This window comes from Helobdella robusta (genome assembly GCF_000326865.2).
Source record: "Helobdella robusta unplaced genomic scaffold HELROscaffold_23, whole genome shotgun sequence".
Lineage (NCBI taxonomy): Eukaryota > Metazoa > Annelida > Clitellata > Rhynchobdellida > Glossiphoniidae > Helobdella > Helobdella robusta.
The window spans coordinates 2,105,847-2,125,750 of record NW_008704216.1 but is presented as its reverse complement, the minus strand read 5'-3'; the positions used below and the strand labels follow the sequence as shown (position 1 = coordinate 2,125,750).

General features: G+C 34.4%; 4 protein-coding genes across 4 annotated transcripts; 3 read left to right on the top strand and 1 right to left on the bottom strand.

Moving 5' to 3' along the window:
- Nucleotides 1-192: 192 nt before the first annotated feature.
- Nucleotides 193-1,275, top strand: HELRODRAFT_172397 (hypothetical protein; the record flags this gene model as incomplete). The annotated part of the gene is made up of 1 exon (XM_009019053.1): nucleotides 193-1,275. One exon carries the CDS (start codon nucleotides 193-195, stop codon nucleotides 1,273-1,275), a length of 1,083 nt encoding a protein of 360 aa, XP_009017301.1.
- Nucleotides 1,276-3,275: 2,000 nt separating this feature from the next.
- Nucleotides 3,276-5,565, top strand: HELRODRAFT_172396 (hypothetical protein; the record flags this gene model as incomplete). Its single annotated transcript, XM_009019052.1, has 2 exons — nucleotides 3,276-4,178; nucleotides 5,422-5,565. The coding sequence occupies 2 exons, from the start codon at nucleotides 3,276-3,278 to the stop codon at nucleotides 5,563-5,565; spliced, it is 1,047 nt and encodes a 348-aa protein (XP_009017300.1).
- A 1,941-nt stretch (nucleotides 5,566-7,506) lies between these two features.
- On the bottom strand, nucleotides 7,507-10,071 carry HELRODRAFT_172395 (hypothetical protein; the record flags this gene model as incomplete). Its single annotated transcript, XM_009019051.1, has 4 exons — nucleotides 7,507-7,687; nucleotides 8,419-8,501; nucleotides 8,744-9,222; nucleotides 9,726-10,071. 4 exons carry the CDS (start codon nucleotides 10,069-10,071, stop codon nucleotides 7,507-7,509), a joined length of 1,089 nt encoding a protein of 362 aa, XP_009017299.1.
- Nucleotides 10,072-17,082: 7,011 nt separating this feature from the next.
- On the top strand, nucleotides 17,083-19,371 carry HELRODRAFT_172394 (hypothetical protein; the record flags this gene model as incomplete). The annotated part of the gene is made up of 2 exons (XM_009019050.1): nucleotides 17,083-17,427; nucleotides 18,358-19,371. 2 exons carry the CDS (start codon nucleotides 17,083-17,085, stop codon nucleotides 19,369-19,371), a joined length of 1,359 nt encoding a protein of 452 aa, XP_009017298.1.
- Nucleotides 19,372-19,904: the final 533 nt, after the last annotated feature.

Sequence of the window (19,904 nt, the reverse complement as noted above, 5' to 3'; positions counted from 1 at the left end):
CCCAATATTAACCATCGATAAATTTCTATCAATCACCGTTACTCACTTTGCAATAAATCACTTTGTTGGCCAATTGAAGGAATATATAAACACTGGTAATGATGCGTTAAAACGTCAATCGGTATTCAACACAAAACCAGCAACAACATTTGATATCCCAAAATTCAACGAAAACAACTAAACAGCAGCAAAATGAGCAGAGTTTCAACGTCATCATTGAAATCCGCATCGTCAGGATATGGATCAAATGATGGAAAGTCTGTGACGTCATCAACATCAGTGACGTCATTTTCATCCATTGAATCAACATCGTCACTTCCTGATGATGATTTGATGACATCAACCGGAAGCACAAACGATGACGAAGTTGTTGATGATTATCACGATGAAACGTCATCATCATCGTTATCATCACCTCTCAGAGCAATAAGCTTCTCCTCTCCATCATTATGTTCGGTGACAATGAGAGAATCATTTTTGTTTCATCTCAGAAGTTCTCATGACGATGAGGAAGATGGAGGAGAAGAGGAAGAAGATGGCGTGGAAGATGAGGATGACGCGGAAGAAGATGATGGAGATGATGATGTAATACATACCATCCTCTTCTCGCCAACCTGCAGACATGTGAGAACATCCCACAACAGAAGAAATAATCTTAACGACAAAGATCGACGCTATGGATCGATTGAATTGAAAGTTGAAAGGAGCCGTCAAAAGATTGTTGTACAAGTGAACAGTGCTCAGAATTTGAACCCCCTGACAACTGACTCATGCAACAGTTATGTGCATGTCCGACTCACACACACGCAAGGTCATGTCCTTGAGAAGTTCAGAACAAAAACAATATTCAACACATTTGATCCTCACTTCAACAAAAGCATTTCATTCCATCTCCCTGAAAAATTGAATGACTACAAAATGATGATTCACACAACGATTTACAACGAGAACCCAATCATTTCAGATGAAGAATTGGGACACGTCGAAATAACCTTACCAAATAAGCTCTACTATGTCCAAGAATGCCAAACATACCTCGACCGTCCAGCAAATTACAGCAAGTATATGCTTCAGCACAAAAATGGACAACAAACGAAGATTAATGTTAATGATATGATAGAAGGTCAGAGGAACATGCAGTTGTATATGTCTCAATTAGCTCACAATCACATGACTCAAGCACCGGGAAAAATCAAAAAATCATCTGGTGCCTCGAAAATCAGAAAGTTTTTGAGGAAGAAAATGCAAAAGTTGTTGAAGCGCATTCGTAAATAACTTGATGGAGATGTTCTTAAGTGGTTGAATCAATGATGGAAATCAATGTTGATTGTTTTTAAGGACTTTTTTAATTGTACATAATCTGATTTGTATATCAACATATTTTAATTGTAAATATACCTTTCATGCTCATTTTTTTGTGTTACAACAACCTTTCTAAAGCACGTTGAATCAGATGATCTAAACACTATTGTCCCGTTGTTTCGTATTTACCGGATTAAAAAAAATTAAGTATTGGTAAACTTAATTTTAATCATGGTGTTGTTCAAATATAATCTTCAAATCTAAAATATTTCTGTAATTCAGTAATCTATACCCGTTAAATTTCAATTAACATTTTTTAAAAAATAGTGAATTGAAGGAATTTTTAAAAACATCTAAATTTTTATAACGGTCGGTACATTATGTTTTTCACCATATGAAAGATTATATTAATATGGGTAGAACATCCAATCATACACGCAAATACGTACACACTAAACCCATTTTACTGGAATATATATTGTTATAATACTCACTATCGTAACCGATTTACGATGCGACGGGTTCAAATCCTCGATTGAATAAAATATTCCAAACAGTTATTAAACTTTATTTACAGAAGAAATCAACTATTATTAGTTATTAAACTTTATTTACAGAAGAAATCAACTAATCGTTTATTTCCAGTAAGTTCAAACTAACGCAACAATTAACTTTTAAATCGTTCAAAATCGATCGCTATGACAACGTCAACAAACAAATCAAATTTGATATCGTGATGAAACATTGCTAAGAAATGGAAACATTTGTTGATTGTCATATGAATCAACAAATCACACATACTGCATGAAATATGCATGGATCCCTTTCGCATTCGAACCCAGTCATTGCAAAAGCAGCACCATCTTGCCATCCAATCATCTTAATATTTTTTTATTATTATTAGTTTTCGTATTATTATTATTACTTCTATTATTTCTATCATTATAAATGCCAACTTCTATCATAATAAATTATAATGATGATAAAAACTTTTTGTATATCCATAAGAATAATAACAATTAAATCAAAATTTCTCAATCGGCCCTTCTGCAGTTGTAAAAGTTGTTAACTATGTTTATTAGCACAGGACTTTCTAACAATCATCAATTATAGTTAATGATTATTATGCTAATTAATGTTAATTAATGATAATTATAATTCAGTCAGCGATGTCTCTTGTTATAAGATTGGCACGCGTTCTTTGTACTCTCCATGTCAGGTTTACAGTCTATCTGATCATTGTTATAATTACCTTAATTAATGTCAATAATTTAATTACTTTTATTGGCCCCGACTATTATTACCACTGCTGCAACTGCTCTTACTACTACTGCTGCTACTACTACTACTACTATTACTACTACAGCTGCGGTTACTGCAACCACTACTACTGCCCCCACTACCACTACTACTACTACCACTAGATGTTACTATTACTAAAACTACAACTACAATACAAATAATTCCTTCACAGTAATGAGCCACATTACTTATGTAATACAGTAACCTAGAACATTCAGTGCTTAAGAAGAAATTACTGATTACTAACAAGAAACGAAAACTAATAAATTCAGTCTGTTGGAGACGAGTGCCCAATAAACTGTTGATTCCTAACAATGCCAAGCATCGTTAGAATGTTAGGCCGGCATGTATACGTTTACGACCAGTAAACGTTTTATTACTATCGAAAATGTTTCAACACTGCTGCAATAAAATAATTTGAGGTTTAGTTACGATGAGTTTGTCTGTTTGCTTGTTTTTATTGTTCTGTACTTTCTTAGGAGAAAGGAAATTTAAGAGGAGTATATATGTGGAAGTGCTGGAGGTGTTAACTACATTCACACGTACATAACAGGGTTTTGTAATTGGGAGCGTGCCAGAAGTATTCGAATTTTTAAAGTTTAACCAACTGGAATCGATAGAAAGTTTACATAGTTCACGTTTTCAGAATAAATACTCACAAATATTTTAAAATGAGTACCTCATCATTGGCCTCGTTGGAATCCGCCTCGTCAGGATATGGATCAAATGATGGAAAGTCTGTGACGTCATCAACATCAGTGACGTCATTTTCATCCATTGAATCAACATCGTCGTTTCCGGATGGTGATTTGATGACATCAACCGGAAGCATGAACGATGACGAAGTTGTTGATTTTCACGATGAAACGTCATCATCATTATCATCCCCTCTTAGAGCAATAAGCTTCTCCTCTCCATCATTATGTTCGGTGACAATGAGAGAATCATTTTTGTTTCATCTCAGAAATTCCGACGACGATGATGAAGGCAAAGGAGGAGAGGAAGAAGATGGCGTGGAAGATGAGGATGACGCGGAAGAAGATGATGGAGATGATGATGGAATCCATACCATCCTCTTCTCGCCAACCTGCAGACATGCGGAAACATCCCACAGCAGCAGAAATAATCTTAACGACAAAGATCGACGCTATGGATCGATTGAATTGAAAGTTGAAAGGAGCCGTCAAAAGATTGTTGTACAAGTGAACAGTGCTCAGAATTTGAACCCCCTGACAACTGACTCATGCAACAGTTATGTGCATGTCCGCCTCACACACATGCAAGGTCATGTCCTTAAGAAGTTCAGAACAAAAACAATATTCAACACATTTGATCCTCACTTCAACGAAAGCATTTCATTCCATCTCCCTGAACAATGGAATGACTACAAAATGATGATTCACACGACGATTTACAACGAGAACCCAATCATATCAGATGAAGAATTGGGACACGTCGAAATAACCTTACCAAACAAGCTCTACTATGTCCAAGAATGCCAAACATACCTCGACCAACCAGCAAATTACAGCAAGTATCTACTGCATCATAATGAGAAATCCCGGCTAACGGATGTTAGCGTCAACCAATTGCTAAAAATTCAGATGAACAAACAAATGTTTCAATTGACTCTAAATCACAAAATGCAAGTATCGGAAAAAGTCAAAAATTCATCCTCAAAAATCAGAAAGTTTTTGAAGAAAAAACTGCAAAAGTTGTTGAAATGAAGATGTGAAGAATTTGTGAATAGTAAATTGATGAATGATTGTGAATTTTTTAATGAATTTTTCAATATGCAATTGTACATAATCCAATTTTTAAATTGTATATATCATGTTTTTAAACAACCTCTTTAAAATAATCATTTGTATATATTCCATTTTCTAAAATTGTATGTATCAATTTTTACATTAGCAAAGAAATTTTTCCAACAATGTATAAACACTCGTTTTTTAAATCACATCATAACTCGACGAAATTTGGTTAGGTAGTTATTTCTGGTATTAAGGTCGTACTTTAAAAAAAATTTAAAAAAAAAACTTTATATATTTATTCATATATCTATACGAATATAATATATATATTTATTCATATATCTATATGAATATAATATATATCATTTATGTAATACATTTCAAGCACAACCCTTCAGCAAGAAATGTGTCAAAAGACATTACACTTTTAAAATACTTTAAATACTTTAAAGAACTTTCAGAAAACTAAAGCTTTATCTTTGGTTGCAGTTAATTATGAAAGAATGTTGTAGAATAATGATAATCTACACACAAGATGTCAACGATGCTTCTTGCTTCTTCACAACAAAGACTCTAGTGTCTTGCAATTATTTAAAAATTATCCAAAACTAATGTTATTTTGTTTGGTCCTAAAATCGTAACTGATTCGATTTATTTCGATAATTTATAATAATTGTACTATAAATAGGGTAGAGAGTATAAAATTCTTAAGTATTATTATAGTAAGTAACTTAAATAGGAAAGATCATATCTTATATACGTAAAAAAATGTCCAAAAAATAGGCGCTATATATAAATTAAAGATGTTATTACCCAAACGTATTCTCATTAACGTTTGCCATTCTCTCATACATCCTATCTCTTAGACGGAAACATTATTTGAGGTCGCCAGATTATTGTCATTACTAACTGGGTGTCAAATTTTTTTCATTAGAATTCATTATAGTTTAAAAAAATTGACCACATTTCTTTTTATCACAGTCTAACTTGTTATCCATTAACCAATTGCATATATTAAGAGTTTTATTATTTTTCTATAACTTAATTGTTTTCAAATCCTCAGTTTCATTCTCACTTAGTGACTTCATCATCGGCCGGTGTTCTCGTGTCGATTCCATTTTATCCCGTACCTACTGTACTGCATTGTAATTTTGTATTAAACTTTGGCGTAAAGTTGTGGGAATTGCTACCATTTGGGAATGTCTAAAAAATGGTTATTGAATTGTGGCTGGCTAATTATTCTGAGTAGTTTTTGATTGATTATATGAAGCCTGTCAAAGTGTTGAACTGTGCCTCGGTCGTATAAACTTGAAGGGTGTTATTTGATATGCGCTTTTTTTATTCCTGAACAGACGCGTACTTCATCAGAATCACAATAAAATAAACCCATCTGCACGATGATTCATAAATAACGTTCTTCAAAATTTGAATATGTGGGTAAATTTCAAAGAATCCTTGTGAAAAAACCGAAAAGATAGTCTACAAGTGAACTTATGCTAAAAATTCTGTAGAATTTTCAAAATATTATATCAAATAATGGCTTCTTGCTACATCAGCACCACCAGCGTTGGAAAAAACATTACACCGAAAACCAAAACAATCCTACACAAATCACGTGATAAAAAAACTTAAATCACTATACGTAATTATTTGATATTATTTGTAAAGTGGAGCTTAAAAATTTAACAAAAGGTGAAATTTTTTGCGGAAACCAAATCATTTGTTTGCCTTATTATTATTTCTCTAATTCAGGTTGTTAATATTGTTATTATTGCTGTTTAATATAAAATTATTAGTCTCTAAAAGCAAGCTATAAAACTCTACAATAAATTATCAAATAAATTATTTCTGTAATTATTATTTTGAAGAAAATTGTAAAATTCTAGAATTTTGAAAAGTGGATTGATGCGTTCCATACCGCGAGTCAGCCATCCGTTGTTCGACCATTTCCGCAGAAAAACTACTCAATTTGTCCTATTTTATATAATTAAATAAACAAATGAAAATAATAGCTGGAAAATTTAAAAAAATTTGAAAGGATTTATGAAAAGATGCATTCCAAAAGTTACGCCCCTTTCAGGCTTTAAGACAATTTCCCACAGTTCACTTTGAAACGACACGTAGGGAACCAACGGAAGTTTTATCATCATCATCAACTTCACAATCATCATTATCATCATCATCACCACCACCACAATCATCATCATCAAAAACATCGTAATTTGGAACTAATTGACTAGAACAACCATTATTTAAATATTTATCAAACAAAAAAGAGATGAAACACGAAAAACGTGGAATGGTCCAGTTATCCAGTTAGGTATTTTTAATGGAGCGAAGAATTTTGAGGTTAGGATATTAATGTCCCAAATTCAAGTTAACGGTAGGGTTGTTTTTATTTCAAAATATTTCAAATTCACAAATGGAAATAAGGAAAAAAAATTAGAATGTCATTAATTTTGTGACAAAATTTTTTCTTCCTTGAAAATTTTATTTCTGAGTCTGTTTATTTTTTTCTTTTTTTCAATTTATTCGTCCATACATATATTATGCAAAAATCCGTTTGTACATCCATCCGTGTGTCCGTCCGTCCACCCGTTCATCCATTCAGTCATCTATCTATCTATCTATCTATCTATCTATCTATCTATCTATCTATCTATCTATCTATCTATCTATCTATCTATCTATCTATCTATCTATCTATCTATCTATCTATCTATCTATCTATCTATCTATCTATCTATCTATCTATCTATCTATCTATCTATCTATCTATCTATCTATCTATCTATCTATCTATCTATCTATCTATCTATCTATCTATCTATCTATCTATCTATCTATCTATCTATCTATCTATCTATCTATCTATCTATCTATCTATCTATCTATCTATCTATCTATCTATCTATCTATCTATCTATCTATCTATCTATCTATCTATCTATCTATCTATCTATCTACAAAATCAACCATTCATCAATCAATCAATCCATTTATCTATCCGTCAACTAGTCCAACAACGTGGAACGAAACGATATTTTATTTGCAACGAACATTTCATGCAGAGTAAATGTTAAACGCAAACACGCACACACACACACACACACACACACACAAACACATACACATACACACACACACATCACAATTCATCCTTGACATTATGATGAACATCAGTAGCAGCTGTTTTGTTATTCCTCTTATTAGATGCAGAGCTCATTCCATACCTCCGAACGTACGGAAGCACCTGTTCGTACGACTGTCGCACCAGAATAAATTGTTTCTCGGCCCACTTTTTCTCCCATGGGTTACTCTTCACGTACCTGTGCCACGTTTTGTTGATGACGTCACGTTTTTTCGATGACGTCATGTTTTGTTGATGGCGTAATGTTTTGTTGATGACGTCATGTTTCGTTGATAATGTCGTGTAACGGATCAGTCACATGATTTAATGATGTGATTTGAGGTATCACCACAGGATATATCTTATATGATTTGGTGTCATACGGTATATCGTCGTAATGTATCGTGTGATTTGATGCCACATGATGTTGATGTGATATATGATATTGTATGACATCACATGATGTGACCAGCTGATGAAATGCATATGGTCGAGATGATACTCTCATTAATAGCTAATCTAACTTCAATAATGACTGCATCATCTACGTTGTATTATATTTCAAAAAGTGACAATCCAGGTGATGTATGTAATTAACAATTATAAAAAGGCTGATACGTATTTTTATATACACGTGTGTGTATGTGTGTGTGTGTGTGTGTGTGGTGTGTGTGTGTGTGTGTGTGAGTGCGTTTTCAAACTTACATAAATACGTATACATAGTTATTTTCCTCACAAAACATGAGTGAATAAATGTATATCGGCGTATCGCACACTTTCGCTTATGATAAGCCGGAATCAGCTTGTATTTGAACGCGGTCACTCACTGCAATGCATGACCTAAGTATTGCATTTTAATTTAGCCCGTACATCACATTTATAGTTTCTACATCACAAATTATTTAAAAATAACTGCTATATGAGACGTACTTATCTGGGTGGTACTTCCTGGCAAGTTTCCTATACTGGGAAATGACTTGTTCCTCGGTTGCATTTTCATCCAGCTCAAGTACCTTGTGTTATCATCATTATGGTTAGCATTGTTGCTGCTATTATTATTAACATTATTAATAGTCAGCCAGTATTATAAATGTTCACATCAACAACACCAATAAAACTGTTAACGTCCAATAATGACGCATCACGTGATCATGTTGTGACGTGTGTCATGTGATGCATCACGTGACGCAATTTTGTATTCACACAACAGGTGTATGTCGTAGTAGAATATCTGAACATGAAATTCTTACGAAACCTTGAATGCTTCCTGATCGAATCCATCCACACTCAACATCTCCAGTGAGCGAAGGACGAACTCAACAAACCCCTGTTCTTTTAGGGTTTCCGTCAGCTTTCTGATACCGGCCTTCAAATCTTCCCAGGGCAGCTCCCTGGCCACGTAGTCACTCAGCGGTACCTTCATCCCTCCCTGCGTCACAATTCGAGTGTTGAAGTAGATGGCTGAAAAGGTAGCGGTCAACAGCAAACTGCCCAGGGCATATACGAAGATGAATCTGATGAGGACGTTTCGATCATTGATATCTTTGGTTGATGCGTACTTCCAGCCTCTTTGGAGGGCTACAAAAGACGAGGAGAGAGCCGACAGAAAGATGGCGTTGTTGATGGTTTTCGAGTCAAGAACGAGGTAGGCGTAGGGTATGACGAGGGCAGACCCCACGAAACAACTCCCTAAAGAACATCTCACTGAGCCAATGTTGGCTATCGTGTGCACACCTAGTTGAGATGATGATGTTTTGGTGGTGATGGTAATGATGCTGTGGTGGTGATAGTGATGATGTTGCGGTGGTGATGATGATGATGTTACGGTGATGACGGGGATGATGAAAATGTGAACTTCACATATTTTCATCATCACCGTCATAACTACGGAGGCGAATAAAGTGGTAATGATACTTGCTGATAATTATGATGAATGTGACACAAGTTGGCAAAAATGAAAAGAAAATGATTAAATAGAAAATATGACTGGATCAAAATAATGAGGCTTATCAAAAAAGCATGCAGCCAAATTAACGTGTAACTGAATATTTTCAATTAATCGGTCATAAATGTATGACCAGTCATTTATGGACACACGCATTTAGAAACGCAACACCAACAAATACTAACATGAATGCCTACATATATTTATGTTAAATTATAACATAAATTTTACGGTAAGAAATCAACTTAACCCCCACACACTTTCTCACTCACGCACGCATTAAATATCTCACCAATTGTAACTGCAATAGCGTGTAGAATTATTATATGAAAATAATATTCTTCCAACGCTTCCACGGGGAACATGGCCAAGCTCAACGTTCCCAGGTATGCGCCGAATAAAATCTGACAGATAAATCTCGTCATGTTGAAACTCGGTCGTTCATTTGGATCAAAGAAGGCAATAGGCTGATTAAATCTCAAATTATTCTCCAATCGCACGTAGCCAGGTATGTGGAAGAAATCATAAATCAGACAGATCCCCAGGCAGCTGATTGTTGCGAAGTGTACGAAGGCATGTCGGTCTCGTTTTAAATAAAAGTGGTGGCCTCCGAATATTCCAAATCCGAAGAAAAACATGTAAGCTAAAATAATACTACATCGCCACGGTCTATTAAATGATAAAAATAGTGAATAAAATGCAGATATAATTCGACTGAAAACATTTTTTGGAAACATTTTAAAAAAGAAGCAAGATCTTTGAAAAAAACTAAATTAATGAAAAAGTTATTAAAAAATTAGAGATTATTTCAATTCAGATACGAGAAACGAAGAACACTTGAACAGCAATCGCAACAAACATCCAACATCGGATCCGGCTCTGTATATCATACGAACGTTTCAAAATTGCTTTGTTGGTATTGTCATGGTAACCGTAAGAATGACTGAGTAAAAGTGCACTGAAATAACAAATATACAATATATATTATTAATCATATATAATCAATATATATATTTATAATTAAAAACACACTCCAATTATCATTAATTCTCTTAAAACTGAAATAATTTTAAATTACTGCTTTATGATTGCCTATAAAATAACTTGATGTGGTTTTAATAACAGAATTTGAAGCACTAGCTCAAGGTCCACATATGTCATTCATTTATCATATTCATCATAGCTGATGACGTCATTAGTCTCATTGTCGGTTTATAGTAGCTTCATTATCGCCATTACCATCATCATCATCGTCGTCATTATTTTCCCTAACCCACTATCATCATCAACATCACCATCATCATCACCATCATTGTTTTCATCCGCTTTTCACGGATTGAAGTGTAAACATTCTTAGAAAACCATTTCAAGCAGTAGTAATAGTTTTTAAGAACATGCCCTCAACGCAATGTTTTAAAAGATATCAAATAGGAGCATTATAAAACCGCTAATAACACCAACATAAAGACAAAATAACTATTTTGTGCGTGTGCGTATGTGTTTGTGCGTGTGTGTGTGTTTGTGCTTGTGTGCATGCGAGTGTGTGCGCAATGATTTGGATCTAGTGGTGTAGCCGACCAAATCTTTTGCGGTGGGGCTAAATTTTTTTAATGATTCTTGACATTTTTTCAAGCTTTTTTTATATTTTTAAAAAATATATAAAACTGCTGATTTTTTTTTCATAGAAATTTATCAAATAATAATCTTGTGGAGAGGAGTTGAAACAATTTTAAGTCAAAATTCAAAACAAAATTTTGTTAAAATTTGGCAAAACTGTCCATCGATACCATCGGCTGGATTAGTTTTTAAATTTGAAAAATTGTTATAAAAATATTGATGGTAGCCAGTGGGTTTGAAAAAAATCTTCGTCCTCTATAATTACAAATTATTTGTGAATCATGTTCAATTATGGCTCCAAAGTCTGCTTCTGAGTTTGTGTGTATCTATGTACGTGTGTGTGTGTGTGTGTGTGTATGTGTGTATGCGCGAGTTTGCGTGTGTGCGCGTGTGTGTAGCATTCGCATGTTGTGACAACATTTTTTACCGCAGAGCTGCTTAAATAAAATTTTCGAGCAAAATAACCTCGACTAAATTTTCAGTTCTTTTTTGCCAATTTGGAAATTGAATTAACAACAATTGAATAACGAAACACTTCACTGCCACTCTAGCCAGGCAATTAGAAGGTAAATTAGCATTATAATTAAATTGAAACTTTTACAATTTTAAAAAATTAATCAACTTAATTTTTCAATATTTATTTGTCTATTAAACAGAATTTTAAAACTCAAAGTAAATTAAAATTTTTCGAGCGTTTTATTTAACCAAACCAAACTTTCACTTCAACCTCCCAAAAACTCCGTTGTCATCCCTACCTAGCACTGCATCATCATTTATTCATCCTTGCCGCTCGCTTGCCTGTGGATGAAACACGGAAACGCATCTTTCCAAACGTCCCTGGATAACTTCAAAGGCATGGTTTAAATGCACATACATACACATAAGTAGACATTGCCACACACATACAGACAGACAGACAGACATACACGGAAACGCACACGTAACGAACACATGAGCAAAGTACTCGCAAGCACGAACTATGTGTACATGCTGAAAAGCACACACACAAACAAATAAGTACATACACACACACATATATAAACACACAAGCACAATACCATGAATGATCACATCGACACTCAACTCACGTCCCCCTCTTCATACGTCTTGCAACATTAATCATCTTGCTCATCATACAGAATTATATTATCATCTTACTTAACATATATATATACTAACAAACAAAGAAACACACACACGCACGCACGCACACGCTCATACACACACAGTTTTTTTTGTAAAGAAGCACCTGCATGGAAGGACGTGTGTACGAATTTACGAGTTCAAACGTTTTTACATTTGAGCTTAATTTCTGCAGACGCACGTGAGGTTGGGACATAACTTGAAAACCACGTTTCATAGTTTTTTATTTATCTTTTAATTTTTAATGAAGATAAATGCCTATGAAAATATAATATCCCGGCATTAAAGCCTGCCTGAGCAAATAGAGATACGAATGCGCGTATGTAGTTATGTGTTTGTTTGCATTTGTTGCGCTTGTTTGTGTGTGCTTAATAAACGTGTGTCTATGTGTGTATGTGCTTGTGTGTATGTGCTTGTGTGTATGTGCTTGTGTGTATGTGCTTGTGTGTATGTGCTTGTGTATGTGCTTGTGCGTATGTGCTTGTGTGTATGTATATATGTATGTGCATGTGTGCATGTTTGTGTGCGTGTAGGTAGGGTTATGTTTGGACTGGACATACATTTATTTGGAAGCTTATGCATATTTTTATGAATGAGTTAGCAAGTGATATGTGGCCACATGAATATGTGATCGTATGTACGTTTGTAAATGTTGGGTGGACGGACGAAAGGTGCTGGTAGAAGTGGCCACTTGAAAGTCGTCAGTTGGAGGTGCTAGTTGAGGGTGGTTGTCTGCTTCTCATTGGTTGGGCTCAAATTCAAAAACATCTCCACCTATCTTACTCAAAAGTGATTGACGTCTTGATCTTACGTGTTCCATTTACTATGTGTGTCTACCTGTAATACCTCTGGTCTGAGTTCTTGTAAGAGGAAAAAATAATTTTAAAACTGATATTTATGAATTCGTTCAATGTATGTTTGTGTGTTTATTTTCGCATACTCTTGCATTCTGTAGCGTGTCTGTATTGTCTGTCTCTCTGTCTGTCGGTTTGTTTGCTTTTTGTTGCTTGTAAGTTTAACTGTTCAAATAAATTGTTTAAAATACTTTAACTTTTCGCAGCTTTCAAAAGTGAGAAAATAATTTTTCTCCCTCATGAATAATTATCGATTTTTAGTTGCAAAACGGCGTAGAAAAATATAAAAAAAGAAAAAAGAATAAATGAAGGATGGATCGAAAAGCGAAGGAAGACAGGAAGTGTTAAAGGATGAGACAATGATAAATAGTGAGAGTTATTTGCTTTGAAAATGTTTTATTGCCTTGGCTGGGGTTTATTTGTTGTGTAATTGTCTATATGCATGTATGCATGTGTGCGTACGTGTGTATGATTTAGGTCTACGTGTAAGTTGATGTGTGTATGCATATTTTTAATTCAGCTGAAATAAAAAAATGAATCAAATCAAATTAACAAGTAGTACATGGCATTATTCTCCATTTAAAACTCAACAGGAAAATACTATAAGATTTTGACAGATTCGTTGTCAACCCTCCTAGCATTGAAACAGTACAACCATGGACAACAATTAGTTGTTCGAATGCAGCACGAAACTCACTAAGTAACAAAAACAATCTAACCTTCATCAAGATCCCTAGCTACATTAGAATTGAAGGTACCGAAAGCGCAAATCAATTATCATCACAAGCTCAACTCCATCTTCCATCAACTCTTCAAACACCACATGACGACATGAGAGCGAAGACTAACGGCCTCATATATGGAAAATGACAACAAGAATAGAACGAGATATCAAATTTGATCAAAGTAGTTATGCCCGAATTATATTAATCCAGAATTGGCAAAATCAATTTGATAAGTCGAAATAACTTAAACATGATAAATAGAGTAAAAATCGGTCACTCCAAAATTACCCTTCTATGGATATTAAACATAACAAGACCTCCACTTTGTGAGGAATGTTGTTCAAAACTAACAATCCAACAACAAAATTTCAAACATATAATGAAAGCAGGAAAAAATACCAAACTCCAGAAGATATACAGTCAATTTTTAAAAATGAAAACATAGTAAGCCCGATATCATACATTAAGGAAATGAACATTTTCAACAACAACACCTAATTGCTCCTGCTTTTCAATAGATTCACAACAGAGACAAAAGGCGTAAAGAGAGCCTATCAGTGTTAAAACGCCGTGAAATTGCGGAATAAGAATAATAAATTTGGTAAAAAAAAATTTATTACAAAATAAACGCTTTATTTTTGCAAAATATGATATCATCTTGTTTTTAATTTGCATTGTAAACAGATAAATTTCATATTAAAAAATTATTTCATTTTAAAAACATTTATTCTAAAATTGCCCGCCAAAATTTCTGTGAGTTTTTATCCAACTTTTTAATTTTTCTAAATTTTTTAAAAAATTTAAAAACAATTTTTGGCATTGTATTTTTAGAAAAAGAAAGAACTATTTCTAGCTTTTAACAAAATCTCATATTTTTAGGAAGTTATTTTTGGAAATATAAAAAGTTAGAGCATTCAGATATTCAAATATTCAAATTAGAAAGTTCAAAGTAATGACAGAGGATGTTGTCTTTAGCGTTTTAAAAGCTGGCGTGATTAAAAAAAGGTTAAAGGTCATAAACTTTTCAAAAGTTCAAAGAAATCAACAACACACAAACATCGTATATGAGCAGGTGCTAAACGACGCATCACTCACAACGCATGTCATAGGCGCAGGTCTTCTTGTCATATTCGAACCCGGTCACTGCGGTCACTGAGTAATGTCCAGGCGATCTTAACCACTAGGCCATCATACCCCCATGCTATAATTTAGCTTTCTCCCGTTTAATAAAATGTTTGGTTTGATGACGTCATTTGAGAAGGAGCGGTTTCACCGCTTAATGAAAATCTTGACTTGAATGACATGATTAATTGAAGATATATTTCACAGATTTGCAAGTTAGACTCCATCAAAATCACGTTAACTTTACTAACAGTCGTTTTATAATATAATAGTAATTTCCAATTGATGTACAATTGAAAATTACTATTATATTATTAACAGCCAAATAATGTTTGATCATAACTATTTCCGTTATTACTTTTTTATGTGTGATCGATTGAATATGTGACTTTAAATGTATGGAATTGGATGTTTTGGGGTTGGCTGAAAAAACACTCGTGGTTATGCTGGACCCTTTTTTTCAAAATTATTTTTTAATGTTTGAAAAATAAACGGATAAAAAAAAACAGTCGTTTTAGTATGTCTTTGTATAATTAATATTAATGTATAAATACATACATACACGCAAATATACACAACTATACTACGCACACACTACAAAAGTCTCATAAAATAATGTGTCTTGTTCAGCAGGTACGGTACATAATGGTAATATACAAATGTATGTATAGTTATACATAAGTAGATAATACACATACACAGACACGTACAAAACCACCATACACACACATATACACATATTTATACATACTTGTTATAAGTATGTATACACATACATATTCACATAGCATAAATTCACATGCATGGGAAACTTCCGGATGGTGACAATATGTTAGGAAAGATGTAAAAAGATGCTCGCTCCTACTAAAACATAAGCTTGAATTTTATATGTGTGCGTGCGTGCGTGCGTGCGTGCGTGCTATTGTACAGGTATGCATGTGTATGGTATAGTGTATTGTACGAGCTGTGCATGTATACGTGTGTATACAAATTTTGTTTGTCTGTGAGGTTATTTTCAGTTTATGAACGCGCTTCAAGGAACTAAATCATTGTTAAGGTTTGTTTGGCTTGCACTTCTAACATTCTTCGTCCAGGTATTTTATTATTTTGATTTAAATTTGAATTTTATTTGAATTAAAATGGATACATTTTTTAAAATTTTAATATTCATTATTTTCATGTCACAATTGAAATAATTTATATGTATTTTTTTAATTTAAAGTTGCAAACTTAAAGTCAAATAATAATAAATTTGTTTGATGAAATAAATTTTAGGTAAAATTTTAACATCTTGTAGCAATAACTCGTCAAAGATGATATCTTTGTTTTATTTTTATAACGGTAATTAATTTCAATGTTTAATTTTCTTCCATTAATATTAACCTCTGAGAAATAGTTATGAATACAAACACACAGACTTAATTATACTACTACTACTACTGCTGCTGCTTCTACTATTACTACTACTTACTACTACTACTACTACTACTACTACTACTACTACTACTACTACTATTACTACTACTACTACTACTACTACTACTAATAATAATAATAATAATAATAATAATAATAATCATAATAATCAGAATAATAATAATTATTATTATTATTAATTATTATTATTATTATCCTATCACACATCAATTTGCTCATTCGTTTCGTTTAAAAAAGCTGTCTACGTTGTCTATGAAAAAAAAATTTCAGAACAAAAAAAATTAATTTATTTCAAGCTTTGATTCCAATTTGTTTTATTTTCTCATCGTCTCCAAACATTTCTATGAAAGTTTGCGAGATATTTTGGCTAGTTAAAGGGATAATAATAATAATAATAATAATAATAGTAATTATTATTATTATTATTATTATTAATAGTAGTAGAAGTAGTAGTAGTAGTAGTAGTAGTAGTAGTAGTAGTAGTAGTAGTAGTAGTAGTAGTAGTTTCACATAGGTTTCTGCTCGGTGTAGAAACCACTGTCGCCAAACAAAACCTACATAACTTAATAATTAATTAAATGCTTCTATGAAATTTCCATTTTGCCAATGGTATACTTGCTGGTGAAGTTTTTTTAATTGACCAAATTGACCATTCATACAATACAAACACAAAAACAACTATATATACATGCATACATACGTGCACACATATATACATACATACATACATAAAGGAAACATAAAAAATGCAATGCAGCTTCTGTCATCAACGGACACCGTGGCACCTGATACTGAAGAGACTATACGTGCTCTAAAGTCTAAACATCCCACCGCACCCAACAACAAACAGCAAAGTCCCTCCAAAGAAAGTTCAAGCTTGTGCGTTACATCTCAACAAGTACTGGTTTGTTTAAAAACTTTCCCAAAGGGAACATCAGGTGGCAGTGACGGCCTTACGCCGGAGCATCTCAAAGACCTCACATCTTCAAAAACAGATTCGATTGATCTCATCAACTCAATCACTGCATTTATCAACATGATCTTAAATGGTGATTGCCCACCTGATGTGGCCCCATACTTTTTTGGCGGAAGGCTGGTGGCCCTATCGAAAAAATGCGGCGGGATCAGACCCATTGCAGTCGGGTGTGTGTGGAGGCGCTTGGCCGCAAAATGCGCCATGTTAGCCGTCAGAGACAGAGTGGTTCCAATTTTACAGCCACAACAGGTGGGTGTCGGCGTCAGTGGTAGGGCAGAGGGAGCGGTACATGCAGTGAGACGATTTTTGGATGGCACGCGTGATGGCCAGTGTTTGCTCAAATTGGATTTTTCCAACGCTTTTAATACTCTAAGACGCGACCATATGTTGAACTGCGCCAAATCTATTCTGCCGGAGATTTTCAATTTTTGTTATTCGGCTTATGACTCGCCTTCTTTCCTGTCCTTCGGCGACACTAGGATCCTGTCAGCTGAGGGTGTTCAGCAGGGAGATCCTCTGGGTCCCCTTCTTTTTGCACTCTCTGTTGACCCACTAATTAAAACACTAAAATCCAAATTTGTTGTTGCCTACCTAGACGACATTTCATTGGGAGGTGATGTCGAGTCCGTTTTGAACGACCTTAATACTATTATAAATTCAGAAAAAAACATAGGTTTAAAACTTAATTTTGAAAAATGCGAGTTGTATATGAACAAACCTATTACACTTAACATTAAACATCCAATTAAAATCCTTGAAAAAAACGAGATTGATTTTCTAGGCTCAATAATTTTTCCTGGTGAAAGCCAAAACATATCCATAGCTAAAAAATTTGAAAATTTTAAACTTATCACCCAAAGGCTAAATATCATCAATAAACATGATGCAATGGTCCTTCTATTACAAGCTGCTTTTTTGCCTCGTCTTGTTTATTTTTTGAGAACATCCCCTCTGTTGGATGTTTCGATCCTCAATAGTTTTGACGATCACCTCCGTGACGTATTCCAGTCCATCTTCAACATAAAACTCGATCAAAAAAATTGGTTGCAGGGGACGCTGCCTATATGTGTTGGTGGCCTGGGTTTGGGTTCCGCGGCTGAGCTGGCACCTTCTGCCTTTTTGGCTTCTGCTGCTGCCACGGTGGCCCTCCAGGATCTGATGTTGCCGAGGGATGGGATTTATGTCGATAACTTCAGAATGCAAGTATACGACATGTGGCGCGCCACCAACGGAGATGTGGTTGCGCTCGAAAACCCCTCGCAAAAACACTGGATCGCCCCCTGTCTTAATAGATCAGTTGATCAATGGCTGCAACTGAATGGCTCTACTTTTGACAAGGCTAGAATTATGGCTGTCAAAAGTGAGTTGGGCTCCGCCTGGTTGAGAGCGCTACCCATCACCTCCTGCGGCACTAGATTGGATGACTCCTGTGTTCGCGTGAGCCTTGGTTTGAGACTCGGAGCCCAGATCGTCACCGAATACGAATGCGCATGTGGGGCAAGGGTTGATGAACTTGGATACCATAGCCTTTCTTGTCGTCTGGGTCCTGGAAGACAAGCCAGACATACGGCTGTCAACGAATACCTGGTACGATGTTTTCAAAAGGCTGGTATCCCGGTTATAAAAGAACCCATGGGTTTGATAGAGGAAGGAGCCTTTAGGCCTGATGGTTACACTATCACCCCATGGACTCAGGGACGGTCCCTGGCTTGGGACGTTACCTTACCCCACACTATGGCTGACCGATATATCGGCTACACTTCAGTTGAGGCGGGCACTGCTGCCCTTAAAGCGTCCGATTTCAAAAATGAAAAATACGTTTCATTAAACAATTTAAGCAAAATATTTCAACCCATTTGCATTGAAACGTTCGGACCAACAGATAAACACACATCATTATTTATTAACGAATTAACAAGAAAAATAGTTAATATAACGGGTGATCCTAACGAAGGCAATTATTTAAAACAAACTCTTTCACTTTTATTACAAAAATTTAATTCCTTTTGCATTCTGGATGGAGCTGCTAGATACCTGACTGTGCGAGACCAGGGACATAGATAAAAGTTGAACTCGGAAACGATTGCATGCCTAACCATGGCTTGTTCATCAAAACGGGTTCATACATACATACATACATACATACATACATACATACATACATACATACATACATACATACATACATACATACATACATACATACATACATACATACATACATACATACATACACACAAACACACATACATACACACACATACATACATACAAATATTAATCTAATGAAGGATGAATGAGTGACAGACAGACGATGATGATTTCCATGCAAACACTCCAGCTTTAATGGATGTAGGTTTTAAACTTCCTTATTTGCATTGTCCTCATTCAAGTCGTTCTGTTCAAGTGTACAATACATGTACATAATACATCAGTCTGTTGTTTTTAGAAAATAAAATTAAATACATTTTTTTTAAATTTAAATCTAGTTAAATAGAATTGTTTAAAAATTAGATTTTATGCTGTTTTGTTACACGCGCCAATGGATCTCCCGCTGAATAGCTCAATTAATAATGTAATCATTTATCGTTACACAT